The sequence below is a fragment of the Chenopodium album genome, chromosome 18 (assembly GCF_948465745.1).
Source record: "Chenopodium album chromosome 18, dcCheAlbu1.1, whole genome shotgun sequence".
Classification (NCBI taxonomy): Eukaryota; Viridiplantae; Streptophyta; class Magnoliopsida; order Caryophyllales; family Amaranthaceae; genus Chenopodium; species Chenopodium album.
In genome coordinates, this window is record NC_137851.1 from 24568556 (window position 1) to 24594159 (window position 25604).

General features: G+C 41.2%; 1 protein-coding gene across 1 annotated transcript; it reads left to right on the forward strand.

Annotated features, from left to right (window-relative positions):
• The first annotated feature begins 14034 nt into the window (after positions 1–14034).
• On the forward strand, positions 14035–15426 carry LOC145591995 (uncharacterized). Its single transcript, XM_081648467.1, has one exon. It carries the CDS (start codon positions 14035–14037, stop codon positions 15424–15426), a length of 1392 nt encoding a protein of 463 aa, XP_081504593.1.
• Positions 15427–25604: the final 10178 nt, after the last annotated feature.

Consider the following 25604-nt stretch of genomic DNA (forward strand, 5'->3'; position numbering starts at 1 on the left):
TGTGTCGAGCACCGGAGGAGGTTTTCTTACTGCCATCCGGCTGAACAACTCGGATGACCTTCCTTTTGCCCGTTTGGGGCAAAAGGACCTTAGTCCAGCCAATAGCAGGCGTAGTCTTCTCCTTTGGATGTGGAGTAGGTTGTTTGTCTCTGATTGACTTTATCCTCTCAGCTTGAGGAGTCTTCTTGGCCGACTGACTCTTGCTAGGGCCAGCCGTCTTTTTGTTAATCAGGTCCTTGATTTCACCCTTGAAACTTGTCATGAATTTCATGAGTTCATCTCTGGTTACTAAAGCCTGACCCCCTACCACCTAGGTGTTACCAGGTGGTGGTCCAGCAGTCTTGCTGGTACCAGCTTCATTGTTAGGTCGTTCTAGCTTATCTCTGAAACGAATGTGCTTAGAGAGGAGTAACCCATCAGGGCCCACCCCATCGGCTCCAGGGCGGTTGGGTTCAGGTGGCGGTACAGACTCTTGAACCATCTTAGAGGTACTCTCCCCACAGACGGCGCAAAATGTTTTGGGTGTTTTTGTCCCTCGGGAGAGTTACGTCACCAAGACTGTTCCGGCGTGGCATGTACCTGCAAAACACGGAGACTCCGGTTGGTTGGAGCTCCGCCTCCGACGATCAAGTTAGAACGCGTTGGAGAAAGTAAAAAGTGTGGAAAGGTAAAAGTGAGATCTTCTCAGATTCCAAGATCAGGTGTTTTCTCTGATGTGAGAGAGTGTAGAATCGGATGTAATAAATGAATTGTAGATGTCCCCAAAATGGGGGGAATCTCCCTATTTATAGGGGCATCGATAAATGCGCCCCTGATTAGGTCACTCTGGCCTAATTCTGATGGGCTACGCCGAATTACGGCTTTTTAGGGATTTGGGCCCTGAAGGCCGCCTTTTTTCCGAAATCTAAGAACGACACGCGTCAAATGGGTACAGGTCCGGTTTGGACAGATCTGGGGCTGACACGTGTCGCCCTCTAATTGGCCCAAGTGGCTTGGGTAAAAATTACCCAAAACAATGTCGATCTTTCTGCTAACCTCCCTTTCTTGCTTGTAACTTTCAAATTTTATTTTATACATTAATCTCAATAAGTATTTGCATTACATACAAAATACTTTTCCTTAAATGAGGAGTCTAACCACACTTGTCTATGTTCATTTTAGTTTGCGTAAGGGTTGGTATTAACACATTAAACTGATGCAAGCAACTTCCTTGTTACTAATCCTCCAATCTCCTTGATCACACCACCCAGTTTGTCAATCCTTCCATCACTTTGATCATACCACCCAGTTTGCCAATCCTCCACTGAAACCTCCAATCGCCTTGATCGCACCATCCATTTTGTCAATCCTCCAATCACCTTGATCGTTCCACCCAATTTTCCAATCCTCCAATCACCTTGATTGCACCATCCAGTTTGCCAATCCTCCAATCGCCCTGATCGCACCACCTAAATTTCTAATCTTCTAATCCCCTTTATCTCATTACCTAGTTTGCCAATCCTCCAACCACCATGATCGCATCACCCAATTTCCCAATCCTTTAATCACCCACTCACAGGCTCACATCAGTGTAATTTTGTACTTTAAATGATTTTAATCAACATACCCATATATTACATTAATTCCTTAGCAACACACTCTATTCTATCATATTTCAACTTTGATCAACGCCAACAACTATACCTAACTTCGTTACAAATAAAACAATACAAATAATCTGCACATATATCATCGCATAATTATTTATTAATCACCAAGGATAAATCAAATTGAGGGACCGCATAATTGTATATTAATCACCAAGGATAAATCAAATTGAGGGACCGCGCGCATAGCGCGCGGGCTAATAACTAGTGTATTTTACAAATACATACCATTTTGGATTTTTTTTTTGGATCCAAATGAGGTTACATCAACCAAGTAAATAAGAAAAGCAAACAAAATAACGGACAAAAGCAGACAAAACTACAGGAAAATAAAAAAACAACTACCAACAGAGGCACGAGGCGATGCATAGCTACACCCCTTACATCCTCCACTAAAATACGACCAAGATTAACTGAAACATTATTAAAGAAAACTAATCAAGAGTCCTGAATGACTCTACGGTTCGCCAACCAATCCATCGCTTTATTGCCCTCTCTATAGACATTGTATCACTTTCACTTCCCAACTAGCATCATTAAGTAGCTTTTGGCATAATTAGATGTCATGACTCATGAATGCATTCACCTCGAATGATTTCTTGCTTCTGGAGGGCTTGAACCACTACTACATTATCCATCTGCAATTCCAGCTTGGTAATCTGCAAATTTCTAGCTAATTCAATTCCTAAAAATAGTGCAAGGACCTTTGCTCTAAAAGCAAAGTAATAGCCAAAGTTCGAAGCAAAAGATGTGACTAAATTCCCTGTGTAGTCCATGATTGTGACTAAGTTCAAAGTATAAAGTACTAATAATCGACTTGAATCTAAGTAATGAATCGTTAGATTATGATCAAGAACATCCAAAGTACTTGGTTAAGTAAAAGGATGAGTTATTGATGCATGGAAACAAGTATAATTTGAGTATTGATATTGCAAGCACAATCTTAGCAAGGATTAGATCCTTAACAAGGAAGTCGTTTATAAGTACAAGCTTAGATGCACTCTAGATTAAGAATGGCAACATGGAGCTGCATCCATGTGTGATGTGCGAAAATTTAATGTAAATTTCTATGATCACAAATGATTAGGGTATCCCAAATCATTGTGAGACGGTTGGAGTGAAATCCAAGCAAAGCATCATTAGGAAGTCTACTAAAAAATATGTTGAGAATATTTTTGCCTTAGAGGCAATAATAAGGAAGTTGTTCAATGGATAGTTTGTTGTTGAACTTTAATTATTGTAGGTTGTCAAGTTGAAGATCTCAAATCATGAAAATAAGTATGAGCCATCACTTGGACAATATATCCTAAATCATATATACTACATAATACACTCGAATTTTATCATCCTATTATGAAAGTGTTCGATAAAGAAGATGCTAAGATTTTCAAAGTAATCATAACTAAACCTATACAATAAGTGAACCACAACGTTCAGAATTGCATACAAGAAATCAAGCATATTAGATATGGATGTGATTTCTATAAATTTTTTGTAAAGAGTAACACTTTTAAAACATTAGGGAAAACCATTTATCATAAGATGAAACGTTGAAAAGTTTCATAATGGAATAAAATTTTACTAATTATTCCACATACTATGTAATTGTGGTTTAGAATTAAATAATAAGTCCATTTGATTTAACGATATTCAAAATAGGGTATCAAGACAAGTCTTGTATAAAGAAACACCTATTAAGTGAACATTGAATATCACATCGAAATTATTCCTAATTAAGTTCATTTGAAAGTTGGACGTCTAATGACCGCGAGAGATTAGTGTGTAGTATGATTTATAGAACCGTTTCTTATGCTACAAGGACAAGAATGTCTTAAATCATTTGTACAGGTTTATGTTTGGAACTATACCAGATCAACCTATGAGAATAGTTTAAGAGATTTAACAATCGTCTTAAGTATATTACTCATTATGGCTATCGAAACCTCTTTCCTCAACCATGATTATTGTAAGTTCTCTTGTTTAAGCACTAGCCCATTTTGAAGTTGTCAAACTTCTTCCGTACAAGGGTATTATAAAGGAAACACTCGGGTAGCTAGGGACTCTTAGTAAGAGAAGCTAACACTGCAAGATTGGGAATGTTCCCCTATTAACAGTAGGGAATATGTCTTTGTTGTTTACAAGGCTTCTCGAAGAACGAGACTATGGAAAATACATGGCCGTGCTCAGATGGATTATAGAAATCATCTGCTTATTGACAGTCGAACTCGAAAATCGAGAAACACTTCTAGACATAATAAGGATGAAGAAGAATCTTACCTTATAGTTCTGAAGAGGCATTAAGTGACATAGGAAATAAGCTATACACAAACAGCACACTTGTTCAGAAGGACAAGTGGGAGATTGAAAGGAATGGTGTCCTTTGAACAAGTGTATTAATTTGATAGAGGGTTTGAAATTAATTAGGAAAGCTAATTATTCAGTGAGGTAAAGTGATCGTAATGTCTAGTTGAAGGCCGCTTTTGATCAGTAATACTAATGTATAATTAATATTACAGCTTTCTCTTGACTAAACCCTTCGGATCACACCCAATCGTGTAACCGAGCTAAAGCGACGAATTATTCCAAGGTATTAAATGAGTCGATAGAGATTTTACGAACTAAGACGTCAGATTCCGAGCTTAGAGAGTCAAAGCCGAGCGTCGAAAACCAAGTTGAATTTAGGAATCAACAAGACGGAAAAATCAGTCAAACAACAAGTCAACGCATGTAAAAATCCTAGCCTCGCGATGGCCTAGCCATTCGAGGGCTAGGTGGGCTAGCATGGCTAGCCCAAGCCCTTGCCGCAAGGCAAGGCTTGGTTGCAAGCCCAGCATGCATGGCTAGGCGTGCTGGCCGAGCAAGCATAGCAGGCAAGGCTGACCAGCAGACTAAGCGCACACGCGTGGTGCACCAGCAAGGCCAGCAGCCAGCAGCCAGCAAGGCTCAATGGGCCTCGTAGGCAGATGTCGCGCCTAGCGCAACAGCCTGAAATAGCATGCGAGGCATGCTTGTGGGCCACACACGTGTAGCGCGAGCAGGCTGGCAGGCCCAGCCGAGCACTAGGCCGCCAGTGAGGCGTGCCTTGGTGCCCAAGGCTGGGCGCCAGCTGGCGCCACATGGTTGGTGTCGGCACTTTGCTTGGGGAGTAAGGGGAAGGTTGTCCTTCCCTTAATGGTCCTCACCGACTTCCTTACTCTCCTTGTGACACTTGTTTGGTGATTGTTTTGCTCTTTAACTTAATTTGGAATTTAGTTAATTTATTCTTTTTGGCATTTTACCAACTATCCCACATTGAAAGGTGATGGAATTCTTTGAAACATTTCCCTATAATACCAATCATTGGGTATTGGGAATTGCACTTGGGTTGGTGAATCTAAGGGATCTCCAAAAGCGAGAAAACCTTTGTTCGTAAACTCTAAGTAATCTTGGTCTATCCCCATCTAAGCTACATGGTAGGGGCCGGTTCAGTGATCAGGGTGTGAGCTGTTGGAGGTCATGCACTTGCGAGGCTTGAAGTTTTCCAAGTCCGAGCTTGATTAGTGAGTGAAGCACGTGTCGAGGGTGAGCTTCTTTCTCTCTCTTCTCTTTATATGTTTGTGTTTTGTTTATTTGCATGCTTTTGTTTATGTTGTAATTATTATGCATGCAATCCGGTTTTCGGGTTTTGTTTCCGCACGGTGTCAGACAGCGCAATACCCAACATTATTATTATTATTTTTTATTTTTTTTATTATTATCATCGTTGTAATACCCCGTATTTTTGAAACGTATTTTTTAATTAATTAATTAATTAGTATTATCTTAAAAAGGGTATTTTAGTAATTTATTTTACTCTTTGAATTTTGTAGCCAAAATGATATTTAAATTTTGGCGCCAAAAGTATTTTAAAACTCAATTATTATTTTGGATTTTGGGTAAGATTTATTATCCATTTATTTAATTTTAAAACTAGATTATTTATATATATTTTGGATAATTTGATTAAACAAATTATATTTTATTATTTATTTAAAAGGACCGAAATTTCCTAAATTATTTACTATGATTTTTGGATTTTATATGTGAAGAAAATCTTATTTTCTTAGTTATTTTATTTAGTGAATAATTGGTATTTTCTTAATTAATTATTTTATACAATAAATATTATTTACACAATTATTTTTAATTCCTTAAATCTAGCAAAAACATTCCTTAAATACTACAAAGGAAATCCTAAAATTTGGAGCATGGAAGCTCAAAATATTCGGCCACCTTGGTTGGATTTTGGGTGAATTATTTGGGTAATTTGTATTTTTAATTATCTTCTTAAAATCTCTTATTTTCCTTAATTTTATTTTTCCATCTCCTAAATATTTAATCGTCTTATTTTCCTACATTATATCTTCCTTGATTATTCTTCAAGTAATCTCTTTTGCCATATTATATTTCATGACAACACACCTTCCTTAAATTAATTATTCTTAGTCACCTTAATATTAAACTTTCCATAATTCTTTAACTCTCATCTCCAAGTAATTTCCTTAATTCTTTTTACTATAATTCTTTCTAAATTCTCCTACCATAATTCTTTGATTCATGAGCCTATAAATACCCCCTTCATACCTCTCATATTCTTCACACCAAAACCCAATTCTCTTCTTCTCTCTTCTTCTTTTCCCTAAACCTTTTCATACTTTTCTTCTCCTCTTTTTACACAAATCAGCCTGTATATCTTTGAAGCCACTTTTCGGGCACTTTTGGTAAGTTTTTAGGGTATTGACACAGAAGATTGTTCCGCTCGAAAAGTCCTTGAGGTTAGGCTCAAGAATCACCCAATTCAGGGTTATATTGAAGGAGTTATGGCCTCTACAAGTTCTGTCTATTCTTTCCAACGAAAAATTGAATTCTCTTTAATCTTATTCCTTTATCTTTTTCATGGTTAGTTTTCTAAAATAAAAATACCTATTTCAAAGTTATAATTTTATATTAAGTATTATTTTAAAAGAGTTTTATAGTCCATGCACATTAGATTTGAGTTTATGTTGTGATAACCTTATGGTTATGTTATTTGCAAGGTGTATTCGTGATTGAACTAGTGCGAAGTGTTGATTGATATTCGGAATCAAGGTACGTTTAGGTGGCTAGATAACTTTGAAAGTGATTGGTTTGAATAACATTGTTTTGAATGATTTCATGATGATTAAATTAAATTGATTTGAATTATGATTTATGGAATAAATTATGTTGGAGGTATTGATTTTAATATTTGTTTTAATAAAAGTATTTTGAATGATTGAGTTTTAAATCGTGTTTTGAATGGTTTGAATTACTTATCATGTTTAAATAAATGAATTGATTTGAAAAGTTTGTTGAATTAAATAAAAGGGTTTTCAAAGAAAGAGTTATTGATTTTGAAAAGTTATTAATATGAAATTTTATTCTGAAGTATTTATTAAAAGGTTGATTTTGAAAGCATGATTGAATTGAATAAAAAAGGGGTTTGATTTATCCTATTATAAAGGTTGATTTTATTTAAGGAGGAATTATTGAATTATTGTTGAATTAAAGCTTTACAAGCATGTTAGTAATCCCACTATGCGGATTTGGTTTGATAAGACCTTGGACTTGTATGAACAGGTCTTTCCTCAAGAATAGACTTGAAATAATAGGAGACTAGCTTGAGGGGCACTACTACAAAAAAGGTCTAAGGAATCATTTATAAAGAACCACATAACTCACTTATCTGGTTTCTTAGATAAAGAAACCAATAATATGAGAATTGTGGTTTCTTAGATTAAATATAAGAAACCACTCACTAACTATGTATGGTTTCTTATCTATAACGACTATTTAGGACTAAAACATGAAAATAAAAGATACCATGATTATATGTAATATGGTTTCTTATTTATGTTAACTTTTAATTTAAAAAAAATAAAGAAAACAAATTGCACATGCTACCCACGTTTAACCAAGGTCACAACTTCTGTTTCGGGTGTTTTTTGGATCTCCTCGGATACTGGTCGCGCTCTTAAGGCAATGAGACTCGGACACCTGCAAAATGAACGAATATTCCTTTACCGGAATATTCACCTCCGACGATCAAGTTAAAGATCTAAAACGGAAAGGCTAGAGAGAGAAAGTAGAGAGAAGTTGGAGCTATTTTATGCTCTTTTTATGTAATGTCGTAATCCACCCATCCCATCATAAATGATTGGGGTATTTAAGGGGTGGGAGTTTGTGCCCCTTTAGGGTTTGTGACCTAAAATTCCGTGACATGATTGGCTGCGCAATCAGGAGGTGCCACGCGTAATACGGGGGCGCCGTTTTGCGGCTTTCAAGAATATTTCTCGGGAGTTGGGCTATGATGTAATAAGGCCTTTTTTATGCTGGTTTCAGGTGCTCTTTTGAACCTTGGACACGCGTCATCTTCCCATAGAGACACGTGTAGCCTTTTGACTGGGCCACGTGTCACTACGGGATTGGACCACGTTTATGGGGTATTTTTACCCTAAACATTTGCCCCTCAGAGGGGGTGGCTCGTACGCTACAGCCCGCCTCCTCGGATCTTTCACCCATCTTGAGGCGTACGAATGGAGACTAGGCATGTTGCTGAGAAGGCGAGCAGATCTGTTCGCCCTCATAAAGTTGGCCGTCCTGCGCTGGTTGACTGTCTTCGTCCGCCTAAAAACTTTCCTAGGGGACGCTCGAGTCCAGGAGTTAGACGGACGAACTATGCCACTTGGATTCTCGGGGGTGAGCTCGGACTCCCAGATTCTTAGGACGAATCCCTTAATTCTGTTTATTTGACCGTCTATTTGGATGCGCCGTTACTCGTCCGTCTCTTTCTCCGTCCAACTTAACAGGACTATCTTTTCACCCTTTTGAATTCTAGGTTACATTTTCAAATTAAAATCGTTCGAATTCTGAAGGCGGGAAAGATGAATTTACTAATATGCCCCCATAAATTTTGCCTATATATACAGAGGGTTTGACCTCACTTTTGCACTTTGGAACTTTGCGAATTTTTAGAGAGATCAGAGCTTTTTAGAGAGAGAAAGTGATTTCCTTTGAATCTTCAAGAGCTCCGCCGTGTGATTGAGTTTTCCGGGTATATTTTTGAGTTTTCCGGCCAACTTTCAAGTCTTCTCAAGAACTCTTCGATTTTTCTACACGGACAGAGGTAGGCCGCCTGTTTTCTTTCCCTTCACCTTTACTTGTATTATTATTTTTCCTTGTGTTATTTTTTTTTCAAATCTGGCTCACTCGGCTTCGTCCGTTTCTCCTCATGAGGCTGGCTGTTCACCTGGGACTGAGGAGTCTAGAGTGGACGGAGACGAGTTGTCTCCTTCAGGGAGTGGGTCCATTTCTAGTGCGTACCTACTCACCTCCACCTATTCTTCTCTGTCCCTGCAGTCGGACATGGCAAGGACAAGGCAAACATGTGATCTTCGTGCAGCCAGAAATCCAGACGGTATTCTGGTCAATCCTAGGAATCCTTATGACCCAAATAACACGGACGTAGAAACCGGGTTTACTACCCATACAACCGCTTCCACGGGTACTCATTGCTCGGCCGTGGAAGTAACTTCTTCTTTTGAAGAGCGCCAACGTACACAGGGCGTCCCTTCTTCTACGGGAGTGTATGGGCCAACCTCGGAACTCGGGTCCTCACAACATGCCAACTCGGTCATGCAAGCGGCCGAGTTGCTATCTCGTGAGAGGCCTCCTTCCCTTTCTCGGGCGGCCACTGCTGGTCCGTCCGTCTCAGTTCCTACACCATCCCATCTCCAACATAACAGAACGGACAGGCCTAGGACTGGGGTTATCATTAATGAGCCGTTCGACCTACCACCTCGCCGCAACCCTTCTTCGACAAATCAGGCAGCCGCTGCAAGGGACAAGGGCAAGGGTCCCTTAGTTCCTGAAGAGGCAGCTGCCTCTAGGTGCAGCCACGACTCCAGAAGTAGGAGCTCGGCCGAGGCTGCTGATCTGGATAGAGTTCTGTTTACTGAGTTTGGATCTGCTCACCTTGAAGAAGAGGAGGCAGTGGATATGGCCGAAGGATTTGAACTTAAGGCCCCGAAAAGGTCTCTTTCGAAGGCCGCCTAGGAGGATGAGCGGCCGTGCCGCAGATCATTCAGCGTCTACCGAGCTGCTTTAGACGTTGGATTTCGTTTCCCCCTTCACCCCTTCATTCGTACAGTACTGGACGAGTACGATATTGCCCTCTTTCAGCTGGTGTCGAACAACTGGTTGAACATATTTGGGTACTTGGTGACGTGCATCCATAAGGGCTTCAAGCCGGATTTCCTGGTTTTCTGCGAGATGCACGCAATGATCCGCCTTAAGAAGCACACGGACGGATGGTTCATACTTAGCACCACAAAGGATTATATGGTGGTGATGGACCGTGTGTCGAAGTGGCATGATTGGAGGAATCGGTTCTACCGCATCATAACAAAGGATACAGTGTTCAATTTGCGGATGAATCGGTTTAATGCCAGGCCGATCCAACTCGGCCGAGGGGATCATAGACCATACAAACCACCCGTCCACCCAGACCAGGCTCGCCAATTTGAATATTTTAAAGTCAGGAAGGTTAGACGGGATGGAAAGTTGGTGGTCGTGCCCCAGAACTGGATCCCCTTGGCCGCCTGGCTTCGGGACCCAATTTTTATGTCCGCATGTGGCCTGTACACAAACATTCCCCAAGGTTAAATTTTGTTTTTGCAGAGGAAGCGTACGCCATGTTGGACGAGGAGAAGAAGGGGGTAGCTGACATGTCCGAGATTGATCTTGCTCGATACAAGGCTCGACAGCGAATGCACGAGCAGACCAAGGAGGTACGAGCTGCCCTCTTTTAAGTCAATTGTCGTACTGGTACATTGGGGAGAAGCTTCCTCCCTTTTTGACACGGACAATTTCTTCTGTCCGTGCTGCTACTATGGGGGGAGTCACCTTTTTTCGCGAACTTTTCTTCATGTATGTGCTGCTATGTTTGGAGGGGTCTCCTTCCCTTTTTAGCACGGACGCTTACTTGCCTTAATTATTCCTGCGCTAATTTCCTCCTTTCTTTGCAGCTGGCCACCCCTACCCCAAGGGCAAAACGAAAGGCACCGACCACCTCTTCCAAGGACAAGGAGAAGGCGTCCAAACAAAGGAAGTCGGTCTTTGCTAGGACCCCTTCAGCTTCTGCGGCCAAGACGACGCCGCGGGTTGCTTAAAAGCAATCCAAAGGAGACCAAACCCAGCTGGGAACGAGTGGGGACTCCAAGTCCGTGGACCCGCCAACAAGGTCGGTCCACGACCTGTCCTTGGGAGAGGACGGGTGCCCTGTTCAAAGGGTTGAGAAGTCGGACTGGCAAGCGGCTGCCAGTCACTCGACTGAAGATTTAACCGGCCGCATAGGTGAAGAGGAGGACGAACCTCAACCTCCTCCTCCCTCCACCTTTAACTTCCAATCTCCTCCCAGCTTCTCAACTGGTTAGAGAGGAATTCCATACTTGTGTTTTTTCCCTCTTTCTTTTTTATTTTATTTTATTTTATTTATTTATTTTTTTTTTTTGCAATCTTTTTTCCTGACTTAACAGCTTTTGCGATTGTGTACAGATATTGGGGAGGAGATGAATATGAGGCTGCCCGGCAAGTCACTGACTGGTGCGGACAGAAAAGTGATTAGGGAAGCCATGGCTAGGGCTGTCCCTTAGGAGCAGAGGGACAAGCTCCGGGGAATTAACGAGGGCTTCCTCGGCCCCATGATAAATTATAGCGCTGAGGTAACTGTCTGCGTCCACTTGCTATTTTAGCTTCTATACCTGAATAATTTGTCTTACTTACGAATCTCTGTCCGCGCGCAGCTCTTTCTCAGGCTCACTGCCTTCCTAGAGTGGAAGGAGAAGGAGAATGAACGGCTGAAAGAGGCTTGGGTCGCTATCAGAAAGGCCCAGGATAAAGTGACGGGGACGGCCGCCATCCAAAGGGTTCACTTGGAGACCCAAATTAATGCGCTGTCCAACAAGGCGGCGCGGCAAGCTGAGGATCTGGTGAAGCTGGGGAAGGCTCTTGAAAAGGAGACCTTAGCTAGGGACACCTTTCGGCAGGAGAGGAACGAGGCTATCCTTAACGCCCAACAATGGAAGGAGGGCTTTGAGGCGTCCGAAAAGCTGAAGGGGGACCTGGCCCTTGCCCAACGAATCCATGGAGACGCTGAAGAAGAATGTCTCAAACTTGTCTGAGCAGCTTAAGGCACCTCGGCCGCCCAGCCCCACCGAGATCGTCCGTGTTGAACACAACGCCGAGGAGAGGTTGAAAAGCCACTTCTTCGAGGCGTTCGAGCTGATGGTGGAGGAAGGGGAGGCCGCCTATGGAGCGCTTTGCTAAGCGTCTCAACTTCGTCTGTCTCAAAGAGGAGCCAAGAAGGTCGGACAACCTTTTGCCAAACTGGTCGTTACACCGGCGACTTTGGACGAGGAGGAAGATGAGGAGGGTGAGGCGGAAGGCGAAAAAGAAGAGACACGACCTGATGATAATGCATCCACTTTTGCCTCTTAGGAGCCTGCCCAAGACAAAGACTTGGCTAAATAGAGCCCAGGTCCTCCTCCGGCCGTTCCTCAATTCAAGCCTTTCAGTCTTTAACTTCTGTTTTTGTTGAACGAATTTTTTTTTTTTTTTATTTGGTGGCGCCTGTTTTGAGCGGCTTTGTAAGATATTTTGCCGCCTTCTGAGCGGTTTTTATTAATGCAAATTTTACCGCCTTCTAAGCGGTTTTCATTTTATCTGTCCTATACTTAGCAAATTTTTGCGCATTTTTACGCTTTTATGTTTTTATGCTTTCGTACGAACCTGGGGGGGGAGTATGCCCCTTTATTCGGCGTTCTCCTAATCCATATTCTGAGTAGTTTGATTGACCCGGTAGTTTTTATACCTTAAAGGGTATAACAACTAGCGAGTTAATCAAATCATAGTAATGATTGCCCTTAGATTAGGTGAAACGCCGAATCAACAGCTTATGCGGCCGCTTGATGTGCCTCATATGAGCCATCCGTTGAATCGATCGCTCGGGTGTTGGGCCCGTATTGTAATACGACCCATAACATCTAGGGCATCAGTCCAAGATCAATGGTTCAGCAAAAATAGGCAAAACGGCTTGATTGGAGTAAACAAGGAAAGCACCATCATACGTATCAATCAAGAGGATACTTGCCAAAAATACACCTACAGAACAGGGAAGAAGATAAATCAAGAAGATCTTCTTCGTTTTGAATATATTCGGAAGATATTTGTAAACCCTAGAGATCCCTAGGTATAAATAAGTGTAATTAGACATTTTTAGCACTCATGTACGCACATATACTCTGAATATAATAGAATTACTCTGCATTCATCTACGGAGCTTCGTCCCTACTGAAGAAGGAGGCTAGTCCTTATTCAGTATTGTATCTCTAAACTTACTCTTTTCATAGTAGAGTTCATCCTGTTTGTTTATTGTTATTTCATTGCTTATCTATTGCTTTATTGCTATTTTATGCGCTTTTGGTAGTATGATTGTTATTACCCCTCAAACCTAGCAGATTCTCATATGTCCTTGTTGAGATTTGCCTAAACAATTTGGCGCCCACCGTGGGGCTGATAATCGATTAACCTACCAATTCGCCAAAAAACCAATACAAACACCATGTCTGGGCACCAAGTACCCTTTACCATGGCCGAAATCAATGAGGGAATGAACGCATTCCGTCAAACCTTAGACCAACAAAAAAGCCAAATTGAAACATTGTTGGCCCAAAAAGTCCAAACTGAAGCCAAGCTTACCAGTCTCACCAAGCAAAATGAAGCCCTCCGTAGCCAAATACAGTCAGTCGCTTCCAAAACCATTAATACCAGAAAAAACACTGAAAGTATAGCCATGCAGCTCGATATGTCAGGTGTCTTTCATACCCCTAACGGGGAAATAGGATCTAACACTAGGGAAACAACCCTAGATCTGGACTCTTTGAATGCAGGAACCCCTAAGCAGAATAGACAAGAAGGATCTGAGGAGGGAAAGATAGAGAAGATAGTCAAAGAGTACCTCAAGGCAATAAAAGCCAAGATCGCCAAGATCCTTGGAATGCCAAAGCCCATGGAGGAAGAAGCATCAGATGGCTATATAGAGTCTCCTTTCTCAGAAGAGATCGCCATGGTAGAAGTGCCAAAGAGGTTCAGCACGCCCAGCATGGCCATGTACGATGGAACAACAGACCCTGATGAGCATGTATCCCTTTACAAGCAGAAGATGATGACCAGCTCAATCCCTAGAGACATCAGGGAGGCCATCATGTGCAAAGGCTTTGGAGCCACATTATCAGGTCCAGCCTTAACTTGGTTCATTAGTTTAGATAATAGGACAATTCGATATTTTGCAGGAATGGTAAACCTATTCAAGATCCAGTTCGCCAGCAGCAGGAAAATAGAAAAGCAGTCATCGGATTTGTACCGTATTGTGCAAAGACACGGTGAATCCTTGAGAGATTACCTTAATAGGTTCAACAGGGAAAAGATTGGAATACACAAGTGTGATGCTCCTACAACCATTGAAGCGTTCAGAAGAGGATTGCTAGATCACAGTGAGCTCTACAAGGAATTGACCAAATATCCATGCACAACCTTTGAAGATGTACAAGCTAAGGCAATGGCTCAAGTTAGATTCGAAGAGGATGCATATGCAAGAAAGACTCCAGAGCACAGAAAGGATGAAGATCGCCCGTCAAGAAGGAACAACAACTTCCCCAGGAGAGATAATCGATTCAAGCCGTATCAGCGTTCCCGCTTTGATGAAGGATCAGTCAACGCTGTCGAAGGAGAGTTTTCTGATTGGAGAGAAGATCCTGAGCTCCCACCAAAGTTGCACGAGTATTGCTTCAATGTCAATCCTGTAGGAGTAATAAGGACCTTGAATAAGATGGGAGATACTGTTCAGTGGCCTAGAAGGAGTGATAGGCCTGGGGAGAAGAAGGATCCATCCAGATGGTGTGATTTCCATTCAGATATTGGTCACACTACTGACGAATGTGTCGCGCTCAGAAAGGAAGTTGCATACCTATTAAAGAAGGGCTACCTCAAAGAACTCTTGTCAGACAGATCTAAAGCTTCAGGGAAGGATAGAGAGTCCAAGAAAGGAGGTCCTCCACCCCCACCTCCAATCGTCAAAACCATCTGTTTCATATCAGGAGGGTCAGAAGTATGCGGCCTAACATATTCAGCAGCGAAGCGGCACGCAAAGGAAAGTAACAAAGAGCAATCAGACAAGAGGGAAAAATCAAAGATAGACATCCCTATCATGTTTGAAGAAAGCGACGCAGTAGAAGGTCATCATGACGGGCTAGTAATCTCACTCCCGGTTGGAAATTGCATGATTAAGCGAATCCTAGTTGACAATGGAAGTTCTGCAAACATCATCATGCTGGATACCCTGAAACACATGAACATAGATGAGAAAAATATAGTTAACAAGTCAACAATGCTAGTGGGATTTAGTGGGGAAACCAAGAAGACAAGTGGAGAGATTACATTGGCAACATATGCAAAAGGGATCAACCCGCAAGTCAAATTCTTAGTAATCGACACCCTGTCCTCATACAATATTATTTTGGGAAGACCTTGGATACACGAAATGAAAGCCATCCCTTCTACGTACCATCAGGTCATCAAGTTTCCTACTAGATGGGGAATTCAAGAAATCAGAGGAGATCCTAGGGAAGCCAAAGAATGCTACAAGATAGCACTGAAAGCAACATCTGCGGAAAAGAGTTCAGCATAGCAATCAGAGGATCAGCTGGGCCAAGAGAAGTTGAGTATATCAGAAGAGCAAGAAGCTACTGAAGTCCAGCTGAACCCCTTACATCCAGATCAGAAAGTCAGAATAGGGTCAGAACTTAAAGCGGAAATCAGACAACAAATTCAGGACTTTCTAGAAGAAGAGAAAGATGTGTTTGCTTGGACCCACGAGGACATGAAAGGCATTCCCCTAGAGGTTATCACTCACAAGCTAAATGTAGACCCAATGCATACACCAGTGAAGCAAAAAAGAACAAAATTCGCGCCAGAAAGGAACAAGATCATCAACGAAGAAATTCAAAACCTACTGAAGACTGGAAAAATCAGAGAAGTAAGGTACCCAGAGTGGCTTGCCAACGTGGTGGTAGTAAGAAAGAAGAATGGGAAATGGCGGATTTGCATAGATTTCACAGACATCAACAAGGCTTGCCCGAAAGACCCATTCCCTTTACCTCACATTGATGCCATGGTAAACGCCACAGCAGGACATGAATTGTTATCCTTTATGGATGCCTACAGTGGTTACAACCAGATCCTCATGCATAAGGACGACCAAGAAAAGACAGCCTTCATTACCAGTCAAGGAATATATTGCTACAAGGTGATGCCTTTCGGATTGAAGAACGCAGGAGCAACATACCAAAGGTTGGTAAACAAGATGTTTGAAAAACAAATTGGGAACACGATAGAAGTCTACATAGATGATATGGTAGTTAAATCCAAGAAGGCAGAAGATCATGTCAGAGACCTCAGAGAAGCATTCGTCGTCCTGAAACAATATGGCATGAAGCTGAACCCTACAAAGTGCACGTTTGGAGTACAGTTAGGAAAATTCTTGGGATACATGGTTACGCAAAGAGGAATAGAAGCCAGTCCAGAACAGGTCAAAGCTATCCTAGATCTAGAACGACCAAAATCCAAGAAGGATGTACAGAGCTTAACAGGGAAAATCGCGGCATTGAACAGGTTCATCTCAAAGTCTTCAGAAAAGAACAGAGCCTTCTACGAGGTACTGAAAAAGAACAAGGAGTTTAAATGGGAACAAGAACATGATGAAGCATTCCAAAAACTGAAAGAATACCTAGCCAACCCGTTGATTCTCTCCAAACCTAAAGAAGGGGAACCACTCCAGCTGTACCTTGCAGTGTCTGAAGGGACGGTCAGCGCAGTCCTCACAAGAGAAGAAGAAAAGGAACAATTTCCAATCTACTATGTCAGCAAGACCCTGCTCAGTGCGGAAACACGATACGCCTCATTGGAGAAAATCATTTTAGCCTTGTTCACTGCTTCAGTAAAGCTACGTCCATACTTCGAGAGTCATCCCATACAAGTACGGACCAACTACCCCATCAGAGCTATCATGAGAAAACGAGAAATGTCAGGAAGGATGGAAAAATGGGCCCTACATCTAAGCAGGTACGACATACAGTACGAACCCAGGACGGCAGTCAAATCTCAAGCTTTAGCAGACTTCGTGGCAGACTTCAGCCCTACACTTGAAGAAGAAGCACAAAAGGAAGTACTAGCCTTACAGGAACCAAAGGCTGCACAAAAATGGACACTCCATACAGATGGTGCAGCAAACATACGAGGAGTGGGCTTAGGAGTCGTACTGACATCACCCCAAGGAGACAAGATAGCACAGGCAATAAGGTGCAACTTCAAGGCTACCAATAATGAAGCTGAATATGAAGCGCTCATTACAGGACTAACCGTTGCAAGAGATATGAAGATACAACACCTAGAAGTAATCTCTGACTCTTTACTCATGGTAAACCAAATCAACAGGCAGTATGCAGCGAAAGACACCAGAATGATTGCCTACCTAGAAGTCACAAAGAAACTCATCAAGGAATTCAAGGAGTTCAAGATAGAACAAGTACCCCGGAACCTAAACACCGAAGCAGATGCATTGGCAAATTTGGGATCAAACATCAATCCAGAAGAATTTGGGGCAATCCCTCTAGTACATGTACTCTCACCAGCCATAGAGAAGGAATCAACCATAGGTGTCTACGAAATTCAAACAGGCCCTACAGAAGAAGAAGAAAACAGTTGGATAACACCCCTGAAGGAATACCTCCTGGGCAACACGAAACCAACAGGGAAAGTAACAGCTCAAGCATTCGCTCAGAAAGCCTCCAAGTACTGCCTAATCAGCAATGTACTCTTCAAGAAATCTGCAGCAGGACCGTTCTTAAGATGCCTGGAAAGAAAAGAAGCTCAACAAGTCTTACAATCCTTACACAGTGGAGAATGCGGAAATCACTCCGGAGGAAGAAATTTAGCCAACAGGGCACTCAGAATGGGATACTACTGGCCCAGTATGAGAAAGGACGCAGTTGAGTTCGCCAAGAAATGCTTAGCATGCCAAAAACATGCGCCCTTGACACACAAGCCATCAGAAGAGTTACACCCAACATTGACACCGTGGCCATTTATGAAGTGGGGAATGGACATAGTAAAATTACCACCGTCATCAGGGCAGAGAGTGTACTTCTTAGCAATGACAGACTACTTTTCCAAATGGATTGAAGCAGAAGCGTACAAGGAGATCAAGGATAAGCACGTCATTTCATTTATAAAGAGGAACATTCTAAGCAGATTCGGAGTACCAGCGGAGATCATTACAGACAACGGGTCTCAATTCATCAGCAACAAAACCACCAAGTTCTGTAAGGAATGGAACATCTCCCTTATCACATCTACACCAAGATACCCACAAGCGAATGGACAAGCAGAATCAAGTAACAAAGTCCTTATAGGCAACATGAAGAAAAGGCTGGAGGGAGCCAAAGGGAAGTGGGCAGACGAACTACCCAACATATTGTGGGCAGACAGAACAACTCCTAAAGGCGCTACAGGTCATACCGCTTTCTCACTGGTGTACGGATGTGAAGCAGTAATACCAACAGAGGTAGAAGTGCCTACAGCAAGGTACAGACTGATGACAGAAGAAAGAAACCAAGCAGAACTAATTCACAATTTAGACACAGTAGAGGAGCTAAGGGAAGACACACAAATGAGAATGGCAACATACCAACAGGAAGTAGCAAGATCCTTCAACAAGAACGTTAGAGTCAAAGCCTTCAAGCTAGGAGACTAGGTCCTCAGAAAGGTATACGAAAACACCAAGGAAGTTAATGCAGGAAAGCTAGCACCCAACTGGGAAGGACCCTATGAAATCACCAAGGTAGTAGGTAATGGAGCATACAGACTCAGGAATGCAGAAGGGAAAGAAGTGCAGCGCAGCTGGAACGCAGCACATTAAAAATTATATCATTTCTGAAGAAGGTACGCAATTTTTATTTCTATTTTGTATTTCAAAAAAAACAGGAAAAACAAGCAAAAATACAAAAAAAATCAGAAAACGGAAAAACACAAAAATCTCCAACAGCCAGATTCAGCACGAAAGGTACTCATCTATCTTTATCTTTTGTCAATTTACTTTATGATCATTACGAGTACTGACTTTGGCATCGGAGGGCCGTTGGGGAAACCCACGGCCACCCCTCACCTTCTTCTGTTTTGCAAGGAACACGACTGACATTACTGAACAAGGATGCAACAAGTCCCTTCACTATAGACCAAAGGCAAGGCATTCTTGAAAAGAACAGACCTACTACCCTCACAAAACTTACAAACACACGTAAGTAACACCATTACTATACAACTGTAATACAACTGTAATACAACTGTAATACATTCGTGATACAACTGCAAACACACCACACAATGCAGAAACGACAATCACACAGCAAGAAAGACAGAAATACTTAGTTGCATTGCAACAAAATTAAACAAAGCATCCAGCTACAGAAGCGTAGCACAAAATAAAAACAAATTATCCAGACTGCACTAAGGCAGTAAACAGAAACAGCATCCAAAGTTGTACATTTTTGATGAAAAAGAAAGGTGACACAACACCAGCTAAACTAATTTTCTCCCGTGTTGTCAGCAGGGGCTACTTCTTCAGCTACAGGCCTTATCACCTCTAGGGCATCCTTCACTTCTTCATTGTGAAGAGAATTCACTTCCTCATCAGCAAAGCTCAGCAGTAGGGAACCAGGAGCAGCAGTCCCTTCAGGAAACGCCTTCTCAAAAGAAGCCTTGTCACCATCATAATCCCAAGCCTCATGCTTTCCTTGCTGAAACTCCTCCATCATCTCAAGACGTGCCTTCCCATAATAGTACGTAGCAGCATCAATGGCCTCATTAGCAGCTTCCTTCAGGGTACTCTTCAACCCGTCCCGCTCAGAAATGCAGTCCCGATGCTTAGCCCGTTCAGACTTCAAAGCCTCAGTAGCAGCCTTGTACTTGTCAGACAGAGCATCACACTCCTTCTTCATAGCCTCATACACCCGAGAAAATTCTGACACCTTGCCTAAAACACCAAGGCAGGACTGGAGGCTCTGCACAGCAAAGATGAAGTGTAAGAAGCATATTTCAATAAGGACGATTTTATGCAAAAAATTTTTGGAGTACACTATACCTGGAAGGACTGTACAGCCGCTTCTTGTGAAAGATCAGCAAAAGTCATTGAAGACTGGCGATCCTTGAAGGAAGGAAACAACAAGGTATCCACATGTGGAGCAAGAGAATCAAAGGAAAACTCAGCAGCGTCAACATCAATGGGTATCTCCAACTTCCTCTTAAGACCAGCACGAGGCGGAGGCGGAGGTGCAGCACCCCTAGGAGCAACCATCTTGATGGGAACAGCTTCAGAAGTCTGGGGGGACGAACGAGACTTAAGACGGCCTAAGATGGAAGATGAGCTAAGAAGATCATGAGACCTCAGTGACCTTGATGTATCTACAAGGAATACAGTCAGTTCAAAAATTGTACAACAAGGATCACATCAAATATATACAACAAGGATCACATCAAATATATACAGCAAGGACGCTAATAACAAACAACCAAGACCAACAAGTACTTGCAAATATGTTCAACAAGGAAACAACCAATTCAAAAACAAAAACACACAGACTAAAAACCAACCACGCATTCACAAAAGCATAAGCGCAACAAAACATCGAAACTCACAAGGGAGAAAGAAAACAAACCTTGAGACATGGCTGGAGCAACTTTCTGCTCAGAATCAGACTCGTCCAAAGACTTAATTTGAATAACTACTTCAGGCTGCGTCAATTTGATGAAAGACCTCTCGTCTGCACTCAAATCGTATAACTTGTCTATCAAAGATGGAGACTGAGAGCGTTGCTTCAATTTACTCACTGCAACCAACAGGCAAATAAGCCAAAATCATCAAAGAAGGAGAGAAGAACATAAAAGAATAAGAAAACAAAATACCTTCGGCCTCAATAGTGTCAATAAAAAAATCACAATCATCACCCAACGAATCAATCCTCACAAAGAAGAACTTGTGATACCACTTCTTGTCAAACGCCTTCTCCAAATCAGTCACCAAAGGACCAACACCATCCTTCAGGCGAAGACCAACCCGACCTTTACCACTGGTCCTGATAGTGTAAGGGTAACACAAATCCCTCACATCAAGTTCTATACCCAATTTCACGCTCAGCAAATCCAGAATTCTCAATACCCTCCAAGTTTGGGGCAATAATTGACAAGGCGAAACCCTAACTCTAGAAAGAAATTGACGAACAAGAGCAGAAAAAGGAAACGTATGCCCAATTACAAAAGGGTACTCAAAGAAATACACCCAACCAGGGGCAATCCAGTCAGCCCTCTCCCTGGCTGACGGAATTTTCACCACAACCCCATCAGGAAAACGTGCAAGTGCAGCGATGTTCTGGACTTCCTCCTTCGTAACAATGGAAGGATAGGTATCCTTGACAGGAAAGACATTCTGCGCCACCAAGTTCGGCTTTTTCACACCCTCATCCACCCCAGCAAACACCACTCTCACATGATCATCCATCGCAAAAACAAGAGAAAAGAAAAAATACAAAGTAAAACAGAGCAAACAGAGAGGAGAGAGAAAGTACCTGATGAAATTGAAATTAGGGGCAAAGCAATTGAAGTGATTAGACAACAGCCTGCACACCCAATAAATACCAAAGACGGAAATAAAACCGCCTTTCACAGTTATTAAGGAAGTTGCCTTAAAACCGCCACCACTTTCTAATTTGCTAACCGTTGGAGCAATTTCTGAATTTCAAAATATTTTCTAGAATTTTCTTTAAGTAATTTTCACTTCCAAATACTTGGAAATAAAAATTAGGGGCAATTGTTGGGCCCGTATTGTAATACGACCCATAACATCTAGGGCATCAGTCCAAGATCAATGGTTCAGCAAAAATAGGCAAAACGGCTTGATTGGAGTAAACAAGGAAAGCACCATCATACGTATCAATCAAGAGGATACTTGCCAAAAATACACCTACAGAACAGGGAAGAAGATAAATCAAGAAGATCTTCTTCGTTTTGAATATATTCTGAAGATATTTGTAAACCCTAGAGATCCCTAGGTATAAATAAGTGTAATTAGACATTTTTAGCACTCATGTACGCACATATACTCTGAATATAATAGAATTACTCTGCATTCATCTACGGAGCTTCGTCCCTACTGAAGAAGGAGGCTAGTCCTTATTCAGTATTGTATCTCTAAACTTACTCTTTTCATAGTAGAGTTCATCCTGTTTGTTTATTGTTATTTCATTGCTTATCTATTGCTTTATTGCTATTTTATGCGCTTTTGGTAGTATGATTGTTATTACCCCTCAAACCTAGCAGATTCTCATATGTCCTTGTTGAGATTTGCCTAAACATCGGGCGTGCTCAGGAAATTTCAAGTAATATCTCAACTCAGAAATTTCTAAATTTGGCTTGGCTATTATGCCTAGGTATGCCCTTGACAGATTTAGGGTACTTGATGCTTTTATCGTCCGCCCTGATGGGGGTTTACCTGTGACTTTCCAATCATTATTCATATATATATATATATATATATATATATATATATATATATATATATATATATATATATTTGTGGTCCCTTGTGACCATCTTGCTATATCGTAAACAATTTTGTTTAGCTCTTATAGGCCGTAATGCTATGTTGCAAGCAACATAGTTATGATTTTCACTCGGCCTTTCAAAAAGCATATGCAAAAGAAATCAGATAACTCAATAAGATAATAATGCCTGACTTTTTCATTAATGTGTCAAGATTACATTATTGGGGTCGTACGGCTCTAATTACATTGCTCGGTCATTAAGACCTAGCTGTATATAAAGCTTTTTGGCTATGTACAAAAGACTTTAAATATAATATTTTTTTAGATTGTCCGTGTTCCATGTTCGTGGAATTGGACGGCCATCTAGGGTTTCAAGACGGAAAGTACCATCTCGAACATCTACGCTGATTCGATACGGCCCTTCCCAGTTTGGGGTTAACTTACCATCCTCATTTGCTCGACCTAATGCTTCCATTTTTCTTAGCACCAGGTCTCCCATCTTTAGCGGACGCTTAGACACTCGGCGATTATATGCCCTTGTCATCTTCAAGCGATAGATTTCGTGCCTTAGCGCCACATTGCCCTTGGCTTCTGGAAGAAAGTGCAGGGCGGTCATCATGGCCTCCCAATTGGCTGATTCATCATATAACATCACCCGAAGGGTAGGCTCGTACATTTCCATTGGGAGAACTGCCTCGGCGCCATAGACCAAAAAGAATGGAGTCTCCCCTATACAACAGCCAATCTAGTTTAGTTTGGTCCATGACAAGGGTCTAATAATAGTGTAGTTGGATGGGGTTTGAAAAGAGCTTTCCAACGATATATTATAAGCCCAATTCCGATGAATAATGAGGAAGTTATGGCGAAAATACTAAACAAGGCCCGGTTTAATCTTTACATGCGGCCCAATGATCTAGGGAGGGCCCAATGTTAATTATTATTCCTAAAGTTATTAGAATTAATTATAGCTTGTAGAATTCTCTAGAAGGTTCTCTTTAGTCCTAGTAGAATTAGAATTAATAATTACATTTTGATAAGTTTTATTTGGAATAAAATATTATTTTATGAAAAATACGATTACAGTTTTCATACGGACTTTACAAGTCAATTTTGATTGATAAGTGGACTCCGTGTTTGAAAGCGCGTAAGAATCCAGGTTGTCGCCAAACGACAGGCTTGTCGCCACGCGACAAACCCTGTCTCCACGCGACAGACCCTGTCGCCACGCGACAAGGTCGGTTTTGCAGCGACAGAGTGGAATTTTATTCCTTATCAAATTCTACCTATTTTCGGACTGTTTTCTTATAAATAGGGTCCTAAATCTCCGTTTTTATTCACCAATTCTCATCATCTACAATCAACAATCATCATCTCTCTCTATTCTTTTTCTAAACCTTCCCTCTTACAAAATTCCGCATTCACAAGATCTAAACACACCTAGCCAAGTTCAAAGTTGCCTTCGCCCTAGACGTGAAAGGTTATAACTTCTGAGGGTTTGGTCCCTAATCTCTATTTCAATTATTTGATTTGATTGTTTGATTTTATATTTTCCTTGAAGTTACTAACGCGTGTATTTTGTTATTAGAAAGAGGTACGAGGCATCAAAGTATGTAGTCTTATTGCTCTTTCTTGTAGAAAGCAGGTTTATTATTTATTAATTCCTAGTATCATGTTAGGATGTTTTTTATTGCTTTCTAGTATCATGTTTAGGGTGCCTTTTACTCTTTTCTAATATCACGTTAGTACCATGTTAGGTTTAAAGCTTTGACTTTTATTGTTTAGTGATATGCTAGGGTTTGTTATTAATCTTGTTAGTATCATGCCTAGGATCTTGCTATTAATAGTATGCTTTAACATGATTATGATAATTATGATTATTATGATTGTTATTATGATTATGATTATAATTATGATGATTATTATGTTGCTTGATGATTATTATTGTTATTATGATTATGATTATAATTATGATGATTATTATGTTGCTTGATGATTATTATTGTTATTATGATTATGATTATAATTATGATGATTATTATGTTGCTTGATGATTATTATTGTTATTGCTTGATCACGCCTTTTATGCATGTTTAAAGGGAATTTGTATTTGTAATCACTCTTAATAAGATAATTAATAATCTTGTTTAGGCTAATTTGATTATAATTCAAGTGATCGCCAATAATAGTTTTGCTTGTGCATTAAATTCAACCAACATAGATAAACAGGTTTAGGGTTAATCTGTTGATTGCATGTTAGTCAGAAAGCGCACATGAATACGAGAAGAATAAAGTAGAGGCCTATTTAGGGCAGGTTCAATCTCTTTTAGGTTGGATTTGTACCCTTATCCCCGAACCCTATTTGGTTCAAGACCTTTTGGGGTTGACGATCTCCTGGATCGTTAAGGGGTGTAATCTTCACCTTGTGAATGGTTTACAAGTTCCTAAAACTTGTTGGCGACTCTTTTTCTCTAGCTTCCTTCCCTTTGGACGCCACCATGCTTAAGTGTATGATCACAGTGGGGTTCAAGTTTGGGGTAATGGCTTGAAATATTCCCTACAGTTTTTGGCGACTACACTGGGGAGGATTTCTATTTTAATTCCTGAAATTTATTTCGAAAATGATTTAGAATGAGTGGATGAGACTCGAAAAGTTCTAAGTATTTCATGTGCGTAATTTTGATTAGCATTATTGTCATATGCATAAAAAAAAGGTCCTCATTGGATAGACCATCCGAAATGAGTCAAAAACATAGGATTTTTACACGTAGGAAATTTGAGAAATATCTCTCACAACTACAATTGAAATAACGCTGCGAAATCTGGAAAATTCTAAGAACGTAGATACCTGCTGAGGCATGTAGGAACTAGCTGCTAGAAAACAAGGCTTGTCGCCTGTAAAGTGCTTCTGTCGCTTAGCGACAGGGGTACTTTTGCGGCGACAGTCCCTGTAGTCTGGCGCCAAGTTCTTCCAATACCGAGCCAGAACTCTGCCTTCTTGTTTTGACCATTTCTAGCACTGTTGGCTCGATTCTACTTCCTAATTGAGTTTTTCTCACTTTTCTTAAACCCATATGTGTTCTACATATGGACATAACCCTCTGGGGGTTCACGCTCCATCTACCCAATCGAACGCTCCTGGCAACGACAGGTACATCCGAGTTTGTGAATCCACCAAACCGTGGAAGCAAGTTTTTAACTTGCGGGGTCCCATCTA